At 37.7% G+C, this 19,460-nt stretch overlaps 1 protein-coding gene across 7 annotated transcripts in view; it reads left to right on the top strand.

The window, feature by feature from the left end:
* Window positions 1-18,096, top strand: part of Mapk8 (mitogen-activated protein kinase 8) — a 76,517-nt gene extending 58,421 nt beyond the window's left edge. For 2 of the 7 annotated variants that reach the window (XM_076544384.1, XM_076544385.1), the window contains exons 6-12: window positions 4,461-4,626; window positions 7,505-7,576; window positions 8,847-9,029; window positions 10,266-10,390; window positions 10,917-10,980; window positions 13,585-13,662; window positions 14,964-18,096. In XM_076544384.1, coding sequence (XP_076400499.1) covers window positions 4,461-4,626; window positions 7,505-7,576; window positions 8,847-9,029; window positions 10,266-10,390; window positions 10,917-10,980; window positions 13,585-13,662; window positions 14,964-14,980 — 705 coding nt within the window. In that variant the 3' untranslated portion in view covers window positions 14,981-18,096. Of the gene's footprint in view, window positions 1-4,460; window positions 4,627-7,063; window positions 7,136-7,504; window positions 7,577-8,846; window positions 9,030-10,265; window positions 10,391-10,916; window positions 10,981-13,584; window positions 13,663-14,963 lie in introns of all 7 variants that reach the window. The other 5 variants (XM_076544386.1, XM_076544387.1, XM_076544381.1 and 2 more) reach the window with 4 other exon arrangements.
* The last annotated feature ends 1,364 nt before the right edge of the window (window positions 18,097-19,460 follow it).

The raw sequence follows: 19,460 nt of genomic DNA, 5'->3' as shown, positions 1-19,460 counted from the left end.
GTTGTGGGGCCCCATTTTCTTCCTGGAGACTTCAGTTGATGTTAGGCCTGGCCATGATGGGAGTCTTCCTTTCCTCCTTAAATATATCTCAAGTGAGTAGTGAAGGCTGTGAGTTCAGGAGCTGCTCCGCTTTCTTGGCCTGCTTCCTGACCATGAAAGACAGGAGCGCAAGTGTCTTCTGTTACTGATATTTGGAGCAGAAAGTTTTCTTGCTGTCCTACCCATGTCGCTTTCTTGACAACAGACTTAGAGTTTTGTTTTTCATAGTGCAGCTTTTATCAGTAACTAAAAGAAGTGTAGCTTTTTGATTGTATGTCTTTTTAAAGCATATTTGTTAGCTGACGGGCTCTGTATTCTTGGACTTACTTGAAGCTCTTTTGGGTCTTCAAGTTTTCAGGCTTCTTTGGACAGACTGAAGTGATTTCTTCAGTTCAAGGATTTAATGAGGACTAAGGCTTTCGTTTGTTATGGGAAAATGATGCATAGAAACAAGCCAAGAATGTCCGTGACTTGAAACAACACAGTGCTTGCTCAGGGTCCTCAGGATTAGCTATGTGGCATTGCTCCATACCTTGGATCAGGTTCAGGTTTGCTTCCCAGGGACATTGTTTTCCAATGGTATAAGGTAGAATAACAGAAACTATGCTAGTTCGAGTATGTCCAGACTTTCTCTTCAGATCCAGTCAGCATCACATTGTTTTGTTAACTGAAACAGGCTACAAGGATAGGCATTTAAAAGGATGATGCTTGGTCCAGGGATAAACTAAACCATCTGTCACCTTGTTGTGGGTTCTAGGAGCATTTAGAGTATCCAAAATGATGACACTGTTACCTTTCGTTTCTGCTTATAATGTAGCTAGTTCTTTCCAATGGAGCCAGTAGTTACTAACAAAGTTTTGCTTTCCAACCTCTTCTAGAACTTGTTTATGTAAAGACCACATTCTAAGTGTTTTTGCTTTGTGGATATGGCCTCTGTCACATCTACTGACTGAACTGTGCCCTTCTATCACAAAAGCCCCATGTAGATAACATAGGGCAAAATGACTGTCTAAGTTTGCATAAAACTTCCTTTGCAAAAGCAGTCAGACTCTCAGTTGTCAGCCCCTTTTCATTATGCAAGTCCTGTGCAGATGACATAAAATATTTTTGCATCTGCGTAATTAGAATCTCTTTGCACTTTGTTACTGGTTTCAGTGCTGTTCAGTCACCAACTCATGGCCCTGTGTCCTTGCACAGGTTGTCTGTGATCTGAAATGTGTGGGGCAGAGTGTTTCAGATTGTGGAATGTTTTAGATTTTAGATATTTCCATAGTCTTGACCAGGTGAGCATCCCTAAATCTGAAAGTCAGAAATCTGATTTCTGCACTGTGCAACCTTGAAAATCAAAGCCCTGACATGATGGGTCCTGTATCATTGGACTAATTTGAGGCTATCTTTAAGTTTTCCTTAGTGTAGACATTAAAGTGGATATAAGAAACTTTTCAGTTCTGTCAGTTATACTAAAAATGACTTAAATATGGACCTTTCAGATTTCAGAGTAGGGATACTCAACTTGTAATAGTTACTCCCCAGTACTGGGTCAGTTAACCAGAATGCAGTAGGCTTGCCTACAGTAACAAATATCAGACTCTAGCTAAACATGACTGAGGTTTATTTCTCATATTATGTGTACAGGCAGATCATGGTGAGGGTGGAAACTTGGCTTTATAGAGATGCTGAACAACCCGGCTGCCAACAAAGCCCACTATCTGGAGTGTTGTTAATCACCAAAGCAAGGGAAGAGCTCGAAAGTTGTGCTGGCCTTTCTCCACTTTGTTCCCATTCAGACACTACCTACCAGGTCTACTCATGCCACCTTGCCTGACTAGAGAGGCTTAGAGAGTCAGGCAGGGAAAATGAATGTTGAGTTATTTCTACTCTATCTGCACAAATGTAGTCACTCTTCTATATGTAGTTAGCAATATGATGACATCTGTAAAATGATAAACCTTGATACAGAAAGATAAATTTTAGTTAATATTCTTTCAGCCAAATACTCTTGACAATTTATTTTCTTAAACTGTTTCCTTAAAAAAAATGTATTTGTTCATAATCGTTCCAGAATACAAAGTATTTTGAGTTTTTTCTAGACTAGAACCAGCTAGTATAAAGAGCCAGTAATCTTGAGCTGTAACAACAGACATGGAAGTGATATTAAAGTTTGTAGTTTTTTTTTTTTTTTCCTTAAGCATGGGCATTCCTTTGTTTTGTATACTGTATTTCAGAATTATTAACAACATCACATTTGCAGAACAGGAATGGTAACACTTTTGTCTTCTGTTGTAATGACCTTATATTGTTAGTATGCTTAATCTCTAAAGTCCTTAGAGTCTGTTTCCTAAGCCTATGCATGGTGGCATGTCAGAGTAAGTTAGAAACAGCAAACAAGCAATTCCTGCATGTAGACATTTTAAAAGGGATCTTTGTCTTGAGGGCCTTTGCTTTTGTTTGTATCTGCTATTCATCTGTGCATGTGAGATAGTATGACTGTGATGTGGATATGAGTGTTCATCAAAGCCAACAGGCAAAAGCTTGATGAATATCAAGCCCTAAGTATTTATACCACTGCCTTCATTTTAATAAGCATCACACGGATTTCCTTCTGGCTGGAGCCAAGTTATGGTGATATTTTATTTGTACTGAAATGTGATTTTAATTTTATGTTAATAAATAAAGTTGCCCTGGGGTCAGAGCTATTAGAGCCATAGCAAGAGTGTGGTGGTTAGAAGAGCTAGGTAGATTTCTGTGTGTTCAGGGATACAGCCAGTATTGGAGACCTACGCCTTTAAGACCTGGAGGGCGGTACTTACAGGCAGTGATGAGGCAGTCATGTGGTTGGGTTTAGAACCAATGAGAAGGCAGAACAGAAAGACTATTTAAACACAGACAAACAGGAAGTAGCTCTCTCGCGGGGAAGTTAGGAGCACTGCAGGAGGTAAGATTTTATCTCTGAGCTCTGACCTCTCGGCTTTCTCTTTTACATTGGCTCTGTGTTTCTTATTTTAATAAGACGATTGGTTACATCTACACCAAGTGGTAGTTTTTCATAAAGACATTATGTAACGCTACCAGCAGAAAGTAATTTTATGGACCAGTGGCACCAGCACACTAGTGTCTGCTACATGTGAACAGAGGTTTGTGATTTTATGTGGGAAGTCAGGAATAAGCAGGCTGATAATCACTATTTTGGTCCTATCTATTGTACTGAGATTGATTCTACTCCCTCCCCATAAAAAGCAAACATGTGTGACTATGAATGTTCAAATAACATATGCCAAGATTATGTCAAGATCATGTGAATATTAGCCGAATGTTTCATAGTTTTAGAGTGATATAATGCTTATTGTGACTTTAGAGTGAGATTTTTAATGCTGTTAGTTTAGTATGCAAATGAATGTAAATGCTAATTTATAACGTCTTACCATAGTAGTTCTTTTATTGTTGTTTGTCACTGGTATTTTAAGACAGAGTCTTGCTTTTTGCCATAATTTGCTTTCTATTGCTGTGATAAAACACTGACCAAAAGCAACTCGGAGAAGAAAAGGCTTATTTCATCGTAGAGTTTCATGTAACAGTCCATCTCTAAGGAAAGTCAGGGCAGATGCCTGGATTAGTAACTGAAGCTGATTCCATGGAGGAGTGCTGTTTACTGGCTTGCAACTCCATGCTTTTCTCAACCTGTTTTTACACAAGCAGGACACCTGCCCAGGGAGGGCACCATTCACAGTGGGTTGGCCCTCCCACATGACTGGTTAGGAAAATACCCCACAGAATTGTCTCCGGGCCATTCTGGTGGAGGGGCCTTGTTAGTTGTTGTTCTCCCTTCCCAGAGAACTCTAGCTTGTTGTGTCCTATTAACAAGAAAGTAAGCAGTGACTCTGTATCTTGGACTTTAGTCTTTCTGCCTTGGCATTAGGTATCGGGATTACAAAGGATGAGCCACTATGCCTAGCACAAAAGTTCTTTTTTGTTTGTTTAATTTTGTGTTTCTTTTGTGCTGTTGTGCCTGTCTGTGTGATGGTGTAAAATCCTCTGGACCTGGAGACACAGTTGTGAGCTGGCATGTGGGTGCTGGGAATTGAACCCACTTAACTACTGAGCCATCTCTCCAGCTCCACACAAAAGTTCTTAAATGAGCTTTAAAATGTCTTTCCAAATCTCTTGCTCTATTTGACCAAGAATTTCTAGCTAAGACTCATTTCTAGGAGATAAAACATTACTGACTTCCATACTGGGTTTATGTTATGAAAACATCTTAAATCTGACTCCTTGTGTTTGCCTATTTGTGTTTAATCTCTGTAGTGATGTTACATTGACAACAGTGAACAATTAACAAACTGTTTGACAGATTATGTAGCTCAGTTGAGCAAGAAAACCTTTGTATCTGTCTTAGCAATCATTTTAATGTTTATTTCCTGAAGGACTTAAAGCCTAGTAATATAGTAGTCAAATCAGACTGCACTTTGAAGATTCTTGATTTTGGACTGGCGAGAACCGCAGGAACAAGTTTTATGATGACTCCTTATGTTGTGACTCGATACTACAGAGCGCCAGAGGTCATTCTCGGCATGGGCTACAAGGAGAACGGTCAGCATATGCTTTCACTTTGAAATACTCTTTTGATTTAGTTTATCCATAAGTTTTTTATACTTAAATTGAAGTGCATGGAGTTAAACGGACATAAGTGCTTCAAACGTGTATCAAGAATCTGCTCATTTTACCATAAATATTTGGGAAAGCATGGGTATCTTATCATTAATGTGAATACTTGCCATCAGTCATACCCCTAAAGAAAGAATTCTGAAACCAGAACTTATGCCCTTTGCTTGTCTGTAACTTTAACTTGAGTGAGCATATATTTCTTAGTAATTCAATCTTAGTAGTAATTCTAGTATATATTAGTCATATTTGCTTACATCTCCAATATTTAGTCAATGTTAATAGTAGCACCCACTATAAACTGAGAGCTACATTAAGACTCAACTTTGAAAAGCTAATAGATAATGCAACCTTTCAGGAAGCACTAGGGTCTCATCAAAGCCTGTGTCAAGCCGTAAGGAAATTGAATATATTATTATATGTGGATATATTAAACTTTTTAATGTGGTGTGTTTCTAGGGAGGAGGTTAGAACAGTGGTTCACTTTGAAGCAGAAAACTATTAAGTCAGTCTTGAAGATTCTTTTTTTTTTTTTCGAGACAGGGTTTCTCTGTGTAGCTTTGCGCCTTTCCTGGGACTCACTTGGTAGCCCAGGCTGGCCTCGAACTCACAGAGCTCTGCCTGGCTCTGCCTCTGGAGTGCTGGGACTAAAGGCGTGCGCCACCACTGCCCGGCTGAAGATTCTTTATACATATATACATACACATACATATATAAACACACACACACACACACACACACACACACACACACACACACACACACATATATATATATATGATACCATTGAAATTGGGGTTCTTGCTTAATTTCCTCTTCTTTTTTGAGCTAATTAAAAACAAATAGTTTAGATATCAACTAATTTAAGTAAACATGATATTCTGTTTCCTTAGTCTTAACATAAGATTTAAAAATTTTGTTTTGAGAGTTGATATTTCAAGTGACCAGAATGCAGATTGGTAATTGCTTTTCTGTGAAACTTTTGGTTATCACATAAATTGCACCATGTGTTAGTGTCCTTAAATATGGTCTTGACATAGCTCCTTACCAGAAATTAGAGAACCTGTTGTCAAGAATTGGCATATTGGGGCTGGAGAGATGGCTCAGTGATTAAGAATACTAGCTGCTCTTCTGGAGTACCTGGGTTCAGTTCCCAGCTCTCCCATGGCAGTTCACAACTGTCTGTAACTCCATTTCCAGAGGATTTGATACCCTCACACAGATAAATATGCACATAAAATGAAAATAAATAATTTTAAAAATTAACTTTAACAAAAAGAATTGGCATTTTACCCTCTCTTAGACGAGAGTCACATAGATCATTTCATTGCTTTTCGTGCTTATTCCCCCAGCAACACGATCAAATCTGTTTCCTCATAACTACATTAGCCAGTGGGGGATGGCATACAGGTACCCTCTTTTCAGTCACACACACACACACACACACACACACACATACATACACACACACACACAGATTGATTTCATGTTTTGTTTTTTGCAGAGAACATCAGATTATTTTGGAGAGTTTAGGGTAGTCTAATTTATTTTAAAGTGTCTAATAGCAAATTTGACCCCTTGTAGCAAGTTTTCTGCACAGTGATCTGCTGGAGACTCTTTGTAGATCACAGATCTGTAGTTGCTTTGATAGTCTAAAATAGGAAACTGGAAAAACACTTCTGTTTACCAAGATTTCTTAACAGATAAGCTGTTCTTTCTCTTCATTTGTTCCTTTTTGGGTAGAGGTAGGTATTAATGTAAAATGAAGTCACAACGAAAACAACTGACTTTTAATTCAGAAGATACAAACAAAGCTTTTTCAGTTCAATAAGCCTATGAAATCCAGTTTGAAATTTTCTGATAAAAACTTTAGTTTATCATTTTATTAAGTTCAGAGACATTCTGTTTTTAATATTCTAAATTATTTCTGCTTGTGCTTTTTAAATTTAACTTAAAGAGAGAGTAAAATGCACAGTTAACCTCAAAATAGTGCATCTTATTTTTATACTTTTATGACCTCATACATTCTTAACTTTATTTATAAAGTTTGTTTGGTTCTACTTTACGTTTTACAAATAATTTCTCAGTTATAAAATGTATTTTTTTTAATTTATGCAATTTCTGTGCATGGCTCTCACTTTAAAATTAGATATGTAATTAAAATGCCACACTTCATATTTTCTTTTGTGATTGAAAGCTTTTTTAAAAGTATTTTGTGTTTTAAATTATTCCATTATTTGAACTTCAAACCACCTTTTCTTTTTGTGATGTTCTGCAGTTTTTAGATAATGCAGTCATATTATGCTTCTTTGATTTTAATGACCTTTTGCTTTGCTTTTCCTTCTTTTGTGCTGCAAACATATAGTGGATTTATGGTCTGTGGGGTGCATTATGGGAGAAATGGTTTGCCACAAAATCCTCTTTCCAGGAAGGGACTGTATCCTTGTGCTGCTGCAGCAGATTCACTAACTAGGTGATGGACTCCTTCTGTTTGCTAATGAAAAGGAATATATTCTACATTTGTACATACAGTGTTTTTTCTTTTAATAGATGTAAAGTCTGTGGCTGTTATAGTTCAAAAAATTGTGGAGCTAAGAAACTAAAGTGTTTGTAGGCTGCACCCGGCAGCAGGACATACAGTCTCTGCTGGTAGTCAGAGCACATTCACTGTCACTCATTTTTATTTCGTATTGCTTTTTATAATTTTAAGTGTATATGGTGTACGTGTTTTATTTTAATGTTTATATATTTTTCTTTTTATTTTAACCAAAATCTTTATGTTAATGTCATTGCATTTTGTTTTCAGTTGACATTTGGTCAGTTGGGTGCATCATGGGAGAAATGATCAAAGGTGGTGTTTTGTTTCCAGGTACAGATCGTATCCTTATCTTTGGCCTAAAAATGTAGTTTCTAAAGGTCAAAATGTATGGTACCGCGTCAGCCTGGTCAGGTGGAATGTATTTTGTCTCTCCCTAATACAAAGTATTGTTAAATTACTCTTCCAGAATACCACCTCTTACTTGACATAGACTTCCCTTTTCTTCATTGTTTCATGTGTTAATTTTAAAAAGTGCTCAAGTGTGATTATTCACAGTTCCTTGATGGCTTTGAGTTGATTAACAAAAAAATTAAGGCTTCCACTAAAAATTTCTAATACTTGAGTAAGTCTGTAACTCTTTTGAAGGCAGCATGAATTTTGGGATTATCTGTTGCTCGTGTCTGTCTTTTTGTTTGGTTCCCTCGTGTCTTTCTGTCACTGTTCTGTGTGTTGTGTCTTATTGTCTCATTACATTAACATAACATGTTGAGAATGTCAGCAGGAAGTTTCCTGTGTTGGTAATTAGGTTGGGATTCATGCTTTTAGCTCATCAACTTTTAATATTTATGTTAACAGTGAAGTGGCTATCAGTGAGTAACACAGAAGTGTTTTAGGTGGATGGAATGAGAATGAATATTCACCATGTTGCAGTAAGAGTGTTTGGGACATCAGTATTTGGAGTATAGAGCCTCAGAGGGAACAAGACCAGGAAATTCTGGTCTACAGCATACTGAGATAATGGTATCATTTTCATGTATTTCAGCGCTTCACAAACGCTTAATTAACATAGGCAGACCTGAGAATGGCAAAAGAAAATGCTACTTCTATCCAAGTCATCATTTTTATCACTATCCGGTGTTTTCTGTTAGTGTAAAGAATTCAAAAAAGCAGGACAGACTAGAAATATTTCTTACTCTCTAGGAAATGCATTTACATTTTTGAAGAGCTGGGAAAAAGGCAAATTTTAAATATTAAAGTTTTGTGCAGTTTGCATTTTGAGTTTTATGAATATAGTAATGATAATTTTTGAGTTATTTTTATTTTGAATTTACTCATTTATGCCTCTTTTATGGTGAAATTAATGTTGATATACACCAACACACATGTGCATGCACACACACAATAAATAAGATTAACAGAGCTTATTTATTGCTCATTTTTATCCACTTGCAATCATTGCCTTTTGCAAGATGGCTTTGAGGTATAAAATATATAATGGCCACATTCTTTAAGTTTTAAACACTTTCCATTTTCTTGTATTTAATGTGGATAAGATTAAAATGTTGAACATTTGATACATGGAGTATTTTTCTTAGCTACTTGATAATAGATATTGATCAGTGGAATAAAGTTATTGAACAGCTCGGAACACCATGTCCTGAATTCATGAAGAAACTACAACCAACAGTAAGGACTTATGTTGAAAACAGACCTAAATATGCTGGCTATAGCTTTGAGAAGCTATTCCCAGATGTGCTTTTCCCAGCTGACTCAGAGCATAACAAGCTTAAAGGTAAGTTGTGTGAGTGTGTGCACCAAATTGTGTTTTGGGTATGCATGTGTGGTAAGAGTACTTAGTCATATTCTTAAGGGATTTAACTCAAAATTATGTGGAACATAGGAAGGTTTTGTTATTTTTGCTTTTTAGCTAGGTATAGTGGCATTTGCCTTCAAGCCTTGGATTGGGAAGCAGAAGCAGGAGCATTTCTGAATTCAAGGCCAGCTAGGGCAACAAACAAAATGGAGACCCTGCTTCAAAAAAGAAAGAAAATTTTTTTTTTGTATTTTTATAAACCATGTATGTGTCCTGGTTTTATAGTAAAAACTATTCTTTAGGTGTGGAGGGAGGTCCACAACTGTAATCCCAACACTTGGGAAGCTGTGGCTGAAGGATTGATTGCCAGGAGTCTGAGACCATCTTGTGCTTTGTGAGTTCCAGGCTAGCCTAGGAACATAGCATGACCTGGTCTTTTTTAAACAAACAAACAAACAACAACCAAAAAAAACAAAAAACAAAACAGGGACTAGAGAGATTGCTTGCTGCTCTTGCAGAGAACCTGAGTTTAGTTCCTAGCACTCATGTGAGGCAGCTCACAGCAACCACCTGTAACTCCAGCTCCAGGGACTTGATGCATTCTTCTGGCCTACCTGGGCACCTGCATTCATGTGTGCATGCACCTACATAGCCTTTCCCTCTGTGAACATAACTAAAAAATGTAATCTTTTAGTGCTCACAAAAATCAATAATGAAAACATTCTTTTTTAAAACATAGAATTTGTTTTGTCTTGGTTTGGCTTGGTTCAGTTTGAGATAGCTATTTACTGTGTGATCCTGCCAACCTGGGACTGGAACCAGGCTGGCCTGGAAATTGTGATCCTTCTGCCTCTGTGTCCTCAGTTCAGCAGTTAAGCATATACACCACTATGCCTGGCAAAGATTTTTTTGTTTTGGTTTGTGGTTTTTGGGTTTTTTGGGTGTTTGTTTGTTTGTTTGTTTTGTTTTGTTTTCGAGACAGGTTTTTCTCTCTGTAGCTTTGGCACCTTTTCCTGGAACTCACTCTGTGGCCCAGGCTGGCCTTGAATTCACAGAGATCCGCCTGCCTCTGCCTCCTGTGTGCTGGGATTAAAAGCGTGCACCACCACCGCCTGGCTATAATTTTTTTTTAAATAAAGGATAATCTCAACTTTCTAAAGTTAATAATTGGAGAATATCATGAACATGTATATATTAATATCATTACTTTTGCAGCCAGTCAGGCAAGGGATTTGTTATCCAAAATGCTAGTAATAGATGCATCCAAAAGGATCTCAGTAGATGAAGCTCTCCAGCACCCATACATCAACGTCTGGTATGACCCTTCGGAAGCAGAAGCTGTAAGTTCTTAATGTTTGAAGAATATATTGTATTCTTAGAGCTATAGTTAAAATTAAGTTTGAAAGAGAACTTGTCATTTTAAGTAAAAGTATAGATGATGTTAATGTTTTCCTAGTTTTGCATGAAGAAAACCTTAGGTTAGGCACGTATTTAAGCCATCACACAGTCAGGTAGCATCCCACTGTTTCTTATTCTATTGAATTGATAGTTAATTAGAGAGGAGCTAGAATGTCTGTGGGAGCAGCCTTAGTTAAAACTAATATTTTATCCAAAGAAGAGCAGAATTCTGTAATACAGGTAAGATGTGACAGTTTCAAAACTTGGAAGGAAAGAAAAATACATCTTACTTCTTACAAAGGAATCTTACAGAACTACCATCTGGAAAGTTAAAAGTTACTGATGATTGATTGGTTTTTGTCTCATGATTCACTTTTACAAGTCTTATGTCTGGCTGATATTTCAAGTAATTAATAGTATATGTACTTCCAGTAAACTGACCCATTGTTACTGCTTTGTGTCTTTCAGCCGCCACCAAAGATCCCTGACAAGCAGTTAGATGAGAGGGAGCACACAATAGAGGAGTGGAAAGGTAATGCTCAGCAGACTCCAAGACCTGAAGCACCTTCTGCTGCTTTGAGGGACTTCTCATGTTAAGGAAATGAATGTTGCTCTTGGTTTTCATAACTTATTTGATAATAAGTTTGTGTGTGTGTATTTTACTAAAGTAGAAAGACATTTTCCTTCCTTTAATTTCTGAAATTCTTCACCTCAGTCATAGGCACACTAGTGTTTTCTCCTTTGTTTCTACAACCACATTTGGGGTGTCCTAGCTCTAAAACCGCCAGTGGTTGTGTTCTGTACACACTTGCTTGTTGATGTCCCCATACTCTCTTGGTCCACACAGCTACCTGCAGGGTTTTATAGCTAGTAAGTGGTAAGCCATAGAGAAGTTGGTCTCTCCGTTTGTGAGACACACTGAAGGTGGACCTTCATTCACACTGTCTGCTGCTGTTCCCATGTGTTTATGTGCACACATTTGAAGATAGCGGAGGACAGCACAGTCCAAAAAGGAGATGTGCTGGACCAAGTGTTGTTTTAGGTACTTCCTGTTTTGTGTTGTTTTGTTTTATCAAAGAAACTAGTTTCTGCTTCTATCAACATGATACAGGGGTATCAGTCCACTCCCACTCTAACCAGTAGAATGGCTTAATTTATCATCTTTGAACATCAGATCTAGTTGTTTTTTTCTATTTTATGAATGTGATTATATATAGATATGCTTTTTCTTTTATTAGTGTACAAAGTAACAGGTTTCAATATAATATTTTCAGATAAGTGTATTGTTCTATTGTTCATATTAACCTCCTTTTACCCCTCATGCTCTCCCTTACCCTCTCACTTGTTCCTTTTCTCACCCTAATTGGCCCTTTTATGTCATATATATTTATATTGTCAAATCCAGGTTCCATAGGAAGAAATTGCAATATTTATCTTTCTGAGTCAAGTTTACTTAACATGATACTCTCTGGTTCTGTCTGTTTTCCTGCAAATGGCATCATTTCATTCTACTTTATGGCTGACTAAAATTACCTTGCATAGATATACACCACATCTTGTTTTTTTGTTGTTGTTTTTGTTTGTTTGTTTGTTTGTTGAGACAGGATCTCACTATGTAGTTCTAGTTGGCCTGAAACTCAATCTTTAGTCCAGACTGACCTTGAACTCATCAAGAACTGCCTGCCTCTGGAGTGCTGGGATTAAAGCCATGTACCACCACACCTTGTCTCACTTCATTTTCTTTATTCAGTCTTCCGTTGATGGGCATCTAGGCTAATAGCATATATTACTGCTGTGGATAGTATCTCAGTAACAGTGGGTATGCAGGTATCTGTTATATTCTGCCTTAGATTCCTTTAATGGAATTCTGTTTTTTAAAAGTTTTGAGGAACCTGTAATAATTTCTGTAGTGACTATTCTAATTTCTATTTCCTCTGATATGTACGTGAAAGTTCCTTTTTAACCACATTTTTGCCAGCATTTGTTGCCATTGGTTTTCTTGATGGATGGTAGCCATTCTGATTGATGTTGGATAGAATCTTGGTACTGTTTTTGTATGTACCTGATAGCTTGGAATGTTATTTATTTATTTTTTACTTTGTCCATTTGTATTTCTTTTGAGAATTTCCTGTTCAGTTGAAAAAAATTTTTCCCATTTATTGGTTAGGCTGTTAATTGATTGAGTATTCAACTTCTTGATGATGCTTTTGATGGCTGTGAGAATGTTCAAATAAAAATATGTCTGTGGCCGAGACTGACATCAGACTTGTGATCTCCCAGCCTCAGTCTCCCAAGTACTAGAATGTGTCACCATGCCTGGCCTCCAGCAAGGGTTTCTTTATAAAAGATTTGAACTTCAGGAATTAATACAAATTCTTTGTAATTCTTTACATTTTTGGTTTGTACATTTTTCAAGGAATTACTTTTACGTAATTTTTCAAAGAGTGCATGACCCAAAGGTGATAAAATGATGGCAATGGACAAGTCAGAATATGTAGAAGAGTAGAGTGTGGGTACATACTATACCCTGTGCCTTTCCTCAGCCAACACTGTCTTTGTAGTGTTCTGCTGCTGCCCCCACTCAGGGATACAAGAGTCCTAGGAAGGGGTGTTGGTGCCAATGTCTTTTGTAGGCTACTTGGAAGGAGCTGAAGCTGTTGCTGCTTTTCCTTCAATAGAAATGTCTTTCTGTCCCGTTCTAATTGTAAACCCTGCTTTAGTTATAAATCTGTGTAACTACAACCTTGTTGCATAAGGCCAGGACTCAAGAAGTAGAAGGAAGATAAGCAAAGACCCCAGCCCTCAGTTAGACAAAATTAGACAACCCTCTGTAAGGCAGAGTGCTGGATGGGTGATACCCTAAAGCAGGTGCTGGCTTCTGGCAGCAGCTGCCCGATAACCAACTCAAACAGTTACAGTGGAGAGTTCTGCTTTCTTTCAGTGTAGTCTGTGGTTGAAGGTCAGGGAATTGTTAGCATCTGTGGGTCAGAACTTGACACTCACTTGATCTGCTGTCATTGCAAGGACCCAGCTTGATGTACTTAACGGATACATAAGTAAGTTTTAACTTAAAATGTACATATGTTCTAAGGTTCACTCTGATTTCAAAAAATATACTTTTCGTCTTCTTTTTCAGAACTGATATACAAGGAGGTGATGGACTTGGAGGAGCGAACCAAGAATGGAGTCATAAGAGGACAGCCATCTCCTTTAGGTTGGTTACAATATAAACCTCTTGTGGTTGTGGTTGCGGTTTACGTCTTGTGTTACAGTCTTCAGTGGCCCGGGACCTGCAGGTCTTCCCATGCTGACTCAGTTTGACAACACGGACACACTGTTGTCTCGATATGTCTGTGGTCCTCTCTGTCGCACTGATTTAAACCCTGATTCGTCGGCACTGCTGCCGTGTCTTTAAAGAATTCTCTTCAAGTTCACTCTGCTTTGATTTGCAGTTGTGTGTACTATCAAGTACTGGTATTCTTTTCAGTACTTTTGTCACATTTGGAAACAAGCTTTTGGTGGACTCCTTATATCTGAGTGTTCTGGTCATCATTCTGCAGAATTGGGACCATTTTGGGACTCTGAACTCTATTCACTGTTTTTTCTTTTTAAATGTGTTCTTAAGAACTTTTATGTACTTCTAAATGACCCTTCTTTAGTAAACTTGTGACTTGAAAGCTGCTATTGTTGAGTTGCTTTAACATACTCCTACCCCAGGATGAGGCCTACCCCATGAAAGGATTTCTGTCTGTGGGGAAGGTACTCCTGCTCATTTGGGGAGAAAGGTGGTTTTTTTAATGCAGCAAATGCTTGCTAGATACTACTCTTAGAGAAGAACATTTGCTCCTGTCTCTGTTTAGTAAGTCTGTGTATGTCTTTGCCTGGTGTTGACTAGAATCAAAGACTGGAATTTACCTAGCTGTGCTGTTTCAGTTACCCTGGAAAGTCACACAATCTCATAGCCTGGGACAGTTGATTAAGGTGCCTCCTAATCAAAATGTTCTTCTTTTATGTTGGCTTATGCTCTGCAAGATGTACCAGAAGTATCATTTTGACATTGTGGGGTTGTGGGGTCTTTTTTGGTTTTTGGTTTTTGGTTTGTTTTTTTTTTTTTGTGAGAATATCAAAACTAATACTTTCTATACTATAGTAGTTCTCAAACCTTTTTTTCAGTCCCTTGGTTCTTTGAGATCTTCTCTCCAACAAAATGTAGAGGTTTGTTTATATGTACTCTCAATTCTTTCAGAACACACCCTGAGCCCATTCATGGATCTTGCTGTATGTCAGTTCTCCATGTTACTTGAACTTCTAACTTCTGTCTTTAACAATGCGGTAGAAAGGACAGGAGTATAGGTTTCTCAACATTTTAAGAATTCTTCCCTCATAGCTGTGTTAAGAGAGAGAACATTAGTGTTAGGTTCAGTACGGCCCGGCACCCCTTAAGCCTGGAGAAGAAGTATGTTGACGCTGGAGGTAGGCAGCACAGTAACTGATGTGCTGTGTTGTTTCTCATAGCACAGGTGCAGCAGTGATCAACGGCTCTCAGCACCCATCGTCTTCGCCATCTGTCAATGATGTGTCTTCAATGTCCACAGATCCGACTTTGGCCTCGGATACAGACAGCAGTCTAGAAGCATCAGCTGGACCTCTAGGCTGCTGTAGATGACTACTTGGGCCTTGGGGGGGTGGGAGGGATGGGGAATTGGTTAGTCATTGATAGAACTGCTTTAAAAACAATTCAGTGGTCATATTTTTGAGTGATTTTTCAGAAAATGTAGAATTCATTTTGTAGTAAAGTAGTTTATTTTTTTTAATTTCAAGTGTTGTAATTTAAAACCTAAGTTGTGTTTTTAAACAGCAACAAAACTGTATTGTATTTTTGCTGTAATTAACTGTATAATGTAAACCTAATTATTTTATCATGGTTTAAATTTTTTGCATATTTGCTTTATCTTATGCTGCTGATTTTTTTTACTGAATTTGTAAAATTTTTGTTTATCAAAGCAACTATTATGTGGTGACTTGCATATATCATGAATTATTTAAGATGTTTATAAGTTTTTTATTAGAATTTATTTCAGATGTTTGTTCATGATGCTGTCCTTAAGGGTTATGTGCTTATCAATGAAATAACCCCAGAGGAGTAAGGGAAAATAACCTGTAGCCAGTTATATTCAGGAATAACTACTGTAAATGATGAACGTGTCAGGAAACCTCCACTGTTTGCTACTGGCCAATCCCAGTTTAGTTACAACAACTAGTAGGCAACCTTACCTAAATTTTGGCAAATGCCCTGCCATCTAGATAGCGAAATAACTCAGAGCATGTCTTTAAAGATGCTGAGCACATTCTCCTACCTTTTGGAGCTCCCCACCCCAACCCAGCAGAAACTCAAATCAAGAAATGTGGTGTATTCTGAACCTTGTGGCATGCTCAAAGCCTTTGATCGTATACAGTCAAGAGGATACTTCATGAATATACATTTCAATGCAAATCAACAGATGGTTCCCTTGTATAGCTATGAGCCTGCTTCTGTATACACTGAGTTAATCTCAGGCTAGAGGTCCTGGCATTGGCCAAGAGTCTGGACTTCCCTTTTATACAGCTTCTGGCCTCTGGACCTTTCCCAGTTCCTGTTCCTTGGAGGGTCAATCTGTTGAACACCAGTTCGTGGTGTTTCTGGCCATTTTGATTCTACCTGTAGCATAATCCTATTTTTACTAGCTGTCAGGAGGTTCCAAAGCCTACTTAAATTTGTGTAGGTGATGTTTAAATGAGCAATATACCGTTCATCTGAAAATAGTAGCACACAGCCATATGTAGGATGTCATTTTCTAAGGACTGTTTCTTCACAGTGAGCAGAGCAGGCATAGTTGGTGGTTCCTTAGTCTGAGTCTTTGATTTTTTTTATACCTGATTTCAAATATAATACGCAGTGTGGACATTGAGTAGTGTAAGAATGGTGCTGCTCCTGACAAGTGTGTGTTAACTGTTTACATTTTATATCTACAGAATCCTTTCTCTGTAACTGAATTTTTCCTAAGTAAAATGTCATCAAGGTCTCATTATTTCTGAAATGATGTTTGTAATGCCCAGGCACCTTTGGTATTGTCTGGAACAAGAGGGATTTCATGTAAAGAACTGGGAAATGCATACTTCGTGAGCTGCATGGTTGTAGAGAGAAGCCCCCTTGGAGCTCACAGCCAACAGGAGTAAGAACAGGCACAGCTCAGCAAATTTCTGAAAGTTTGCTTAGCTTTTTTTTCCCCCCCTTATATTTAGTGTAGAATTACTTTCAAGTAAGGTATTTTTGGTCATTGTTAATGTGCAATACTTAAGATTAAGATACATTAACCTTTTTTTAATACTTTGAACTATAGCAAGTTAGTTAATCATGATTTCTAGCCTCCTACCTTTTAGTGATTCCTTTTCTCTACATGTAACATGGTGCATTAATTTTATTAGGCAAGTATGAATTTGAGACTGTTAAGCCTCTTGGGCTGTAGAAGTGTAGTAGATTGGAGTCAGGATTTTAGCAGGAATTGGAGCATGAGTGTTCTTATTTTATATTAGTTTTACAGCTAACTCGTTTTGTTTTCCCTAGGATAAATGTGTCACTATTGCACTTTAACAGCTGACATGCTTCATTAGTTTTCTGTAGTTTATATTTGATTGCCGAGAAGCCGTCTTTCTTGATGCAGATTTTGGTTAAGTAAGAAATAACAGTTGTTCTGATTGTACATTTGTTGTAATTGCCAGCTCCCACTTGCCAGCCATCATGTTTCAGTTGAATTAAAAGAAAACAAGCTTTCAATGCTTAATGTAAACTAAAATACTTAACAAAATTATACCCTGAAAGTAAGGTCTGTTTGTTAAATGTGTGTGCCCCAGCTTTTTAAGATCCATTGTTTACACAACTCCCCCTCTTTGCTTAAACCTGTTAACATAAATCATATTGGTACTTTTAGAGTCTTAAAGCATCTTAAGTATTTTTTCAAGAACTTACAAATAACATTTCCGTCTAGCAGTACTTGTTAAGCCACCCTGTAATTTGACTTTTCAATTATATATGCTTAAGCTTGTTGTCTTACTGTCCAAAAGTTGTTTAACTGAGAATTAGCATTCAACTTCATAGGTTAGGAAAGAGACACTACTTCTTCCTACATGTCTTCCTGGTTACAGTTCTCTTACCCCAAGATATATTGACCATCTGTAAGATGACCATGTTGTTGGGATTGCTTGTTATAAATAGAGCATCTCAACTCTTGTGCTATCTGCTAAGCCATTTTTATTGTCATGCCATGCTGCTGATTGCCAACTCAGAAGAGTGCACACCAGGAGCAAAGCCCAGTGCGTTCACACCCCATTTGTAAGAGAATTCGTAGTCCCTACCAATACAGAGAAGCTTGATTTTGTACAAAGCAGCAGCTTGCCTGTCAGCCTGTAACCCTCTGTTACCCCAAGACATGGAGGCAGAGAGGTCTACTGACAAAATGAGCAGTAGGCAAGTGAAGCTGTTTCCAGAGTTAGAAATAGAACTTGGTTTACACCATTGGCCAGTTTCTGCCACACACATGAAGACAACCATCAGTGTTGCCTAGTCACTAGCCTGCAGAGCATTTGAGATAAAAAAAAAAAAACAAAAACATAGTATATTTTCAGAAGTACTGTTGTAGTTTGTGAGTGTTGCTCATTAGTCACACACTAGCTGTAGAGTGGATGCATGATGCCCCATGCCCTGAGTAATCTTCCCAGTGAGTAGCAGACCCAGCACCATCTCCTCCATAGCCCTCTTCAGCATTGCCTCCATGCCTGTTCATTTTAGTGTGCATCGTGTTTCTACTGATCTCTTAGGTGTTTCCTGGACCACAGGAAACAAATTTGTCTTAATAGCACGACAGATGGAAGAGATAAAGGGCATTGAAGCAGAAATGTGTAGTTGGGGTAAGATAGGAAAACTTGTGTCCTAATTAATTTCAAAGTAACTGCTCTTAGTCAAAGTGCTCTTAAGGGGAGTCTAGTAAGAGTAACCTTCTGGGCATTTCTCATTTAGATTCTCTTTGTTACAAAACTTCTGAGAAATAGTACCTGTGGATTAGGTTTGCACAATGTCCTATTCTCACAATGACTTCAAATTAAACTAGGTTTTTATTGAACTACCTCACACTGATTTTCTATGCTTTCCCAAGTAAGCTGTTGCCCTTAATGTTAGATCTTTACTGAGTGTAGATTATAAATGTGTGTTGCATACGTTATAGTCACTGTTGACAAAATACCAGTATGTGAAGTGCATACCTTGCATCAGTACGAGACAGTCCCATGTAGTCTTCCACTGTGTCTGGGGAATTGTGCTAGATGTGCTTACTGACATCATCACTGTCTTTTGTAAGAAACCTGCTCAAGATATCAGTCCACGCTTTACATTTTACAAAAGGAGTAAATCTTAGTAAATTTTACGAAGAAATAAATTACTTTTGTAGGCCCAATATTTGGTATATTTTTGAGAAGCTGTTAATCTTATAGCCGAATGAAGTTAAACTGAAGTAGCTGTCTGCCCGGACTATGACATCTATTTTCTCATTACAGTTTATCCTGTTAATAAGGTTTTAAACCTGAAGACCTAAGGATGATTATTAGAATTTTTTCTCTCCCTGTACATGTCATTCCTTCTTCGTCCCTCCCCTTCCCTGTGTTTGTTTTCCTCTCCCTCTCTAGACAAAAACAGAATGGGGCACTTTGTAGGGAATGCTGAGATCATTATTGTGGTTTACTTGTTCATGCCCTAGTCATTACATGCACCACTGGATGTAAACAGTGTTATCTAGTATGTCAATTGGTTATAATATTTTAAATAAAAAAGAAAAGTGGTATGAAAGTAAGAGTTTTTCATTGAAAGCGAAACAAATTTGTGGTTTTTCCAGGTGGTTTTAGGGTTTCCTGTGGATTGAGGTAAGGTTATTAGTAGGGCAGGTGTCTTAGGTTTGGATTGTACACACATTGTCATCCCGGTTA

The sequence above is a fragment of the Peromyscus maniculatus genome, chromosome 9 (assembly GCF_049852395.1).
Source record: "Peromyscus maniculatus bairdii isolate BWxNUB_F1_BW_parent chromosome 9, HU_Pman_BW_mat_3.1, whole genome shotgun sequence".
In the NCBI taxonomy this organism is placed as follows: Eukaryota; Metazoa; Chordata; class Mammalia; order Rodentia; family Cricetidae; genus Peromyscus; species Peromyscus maniculatus.
The sequence above is the reverse complement of the archived record's forward strand: the minus strand, read 5'-3'. Positions and strand labels throughout refer to the sequence as shown.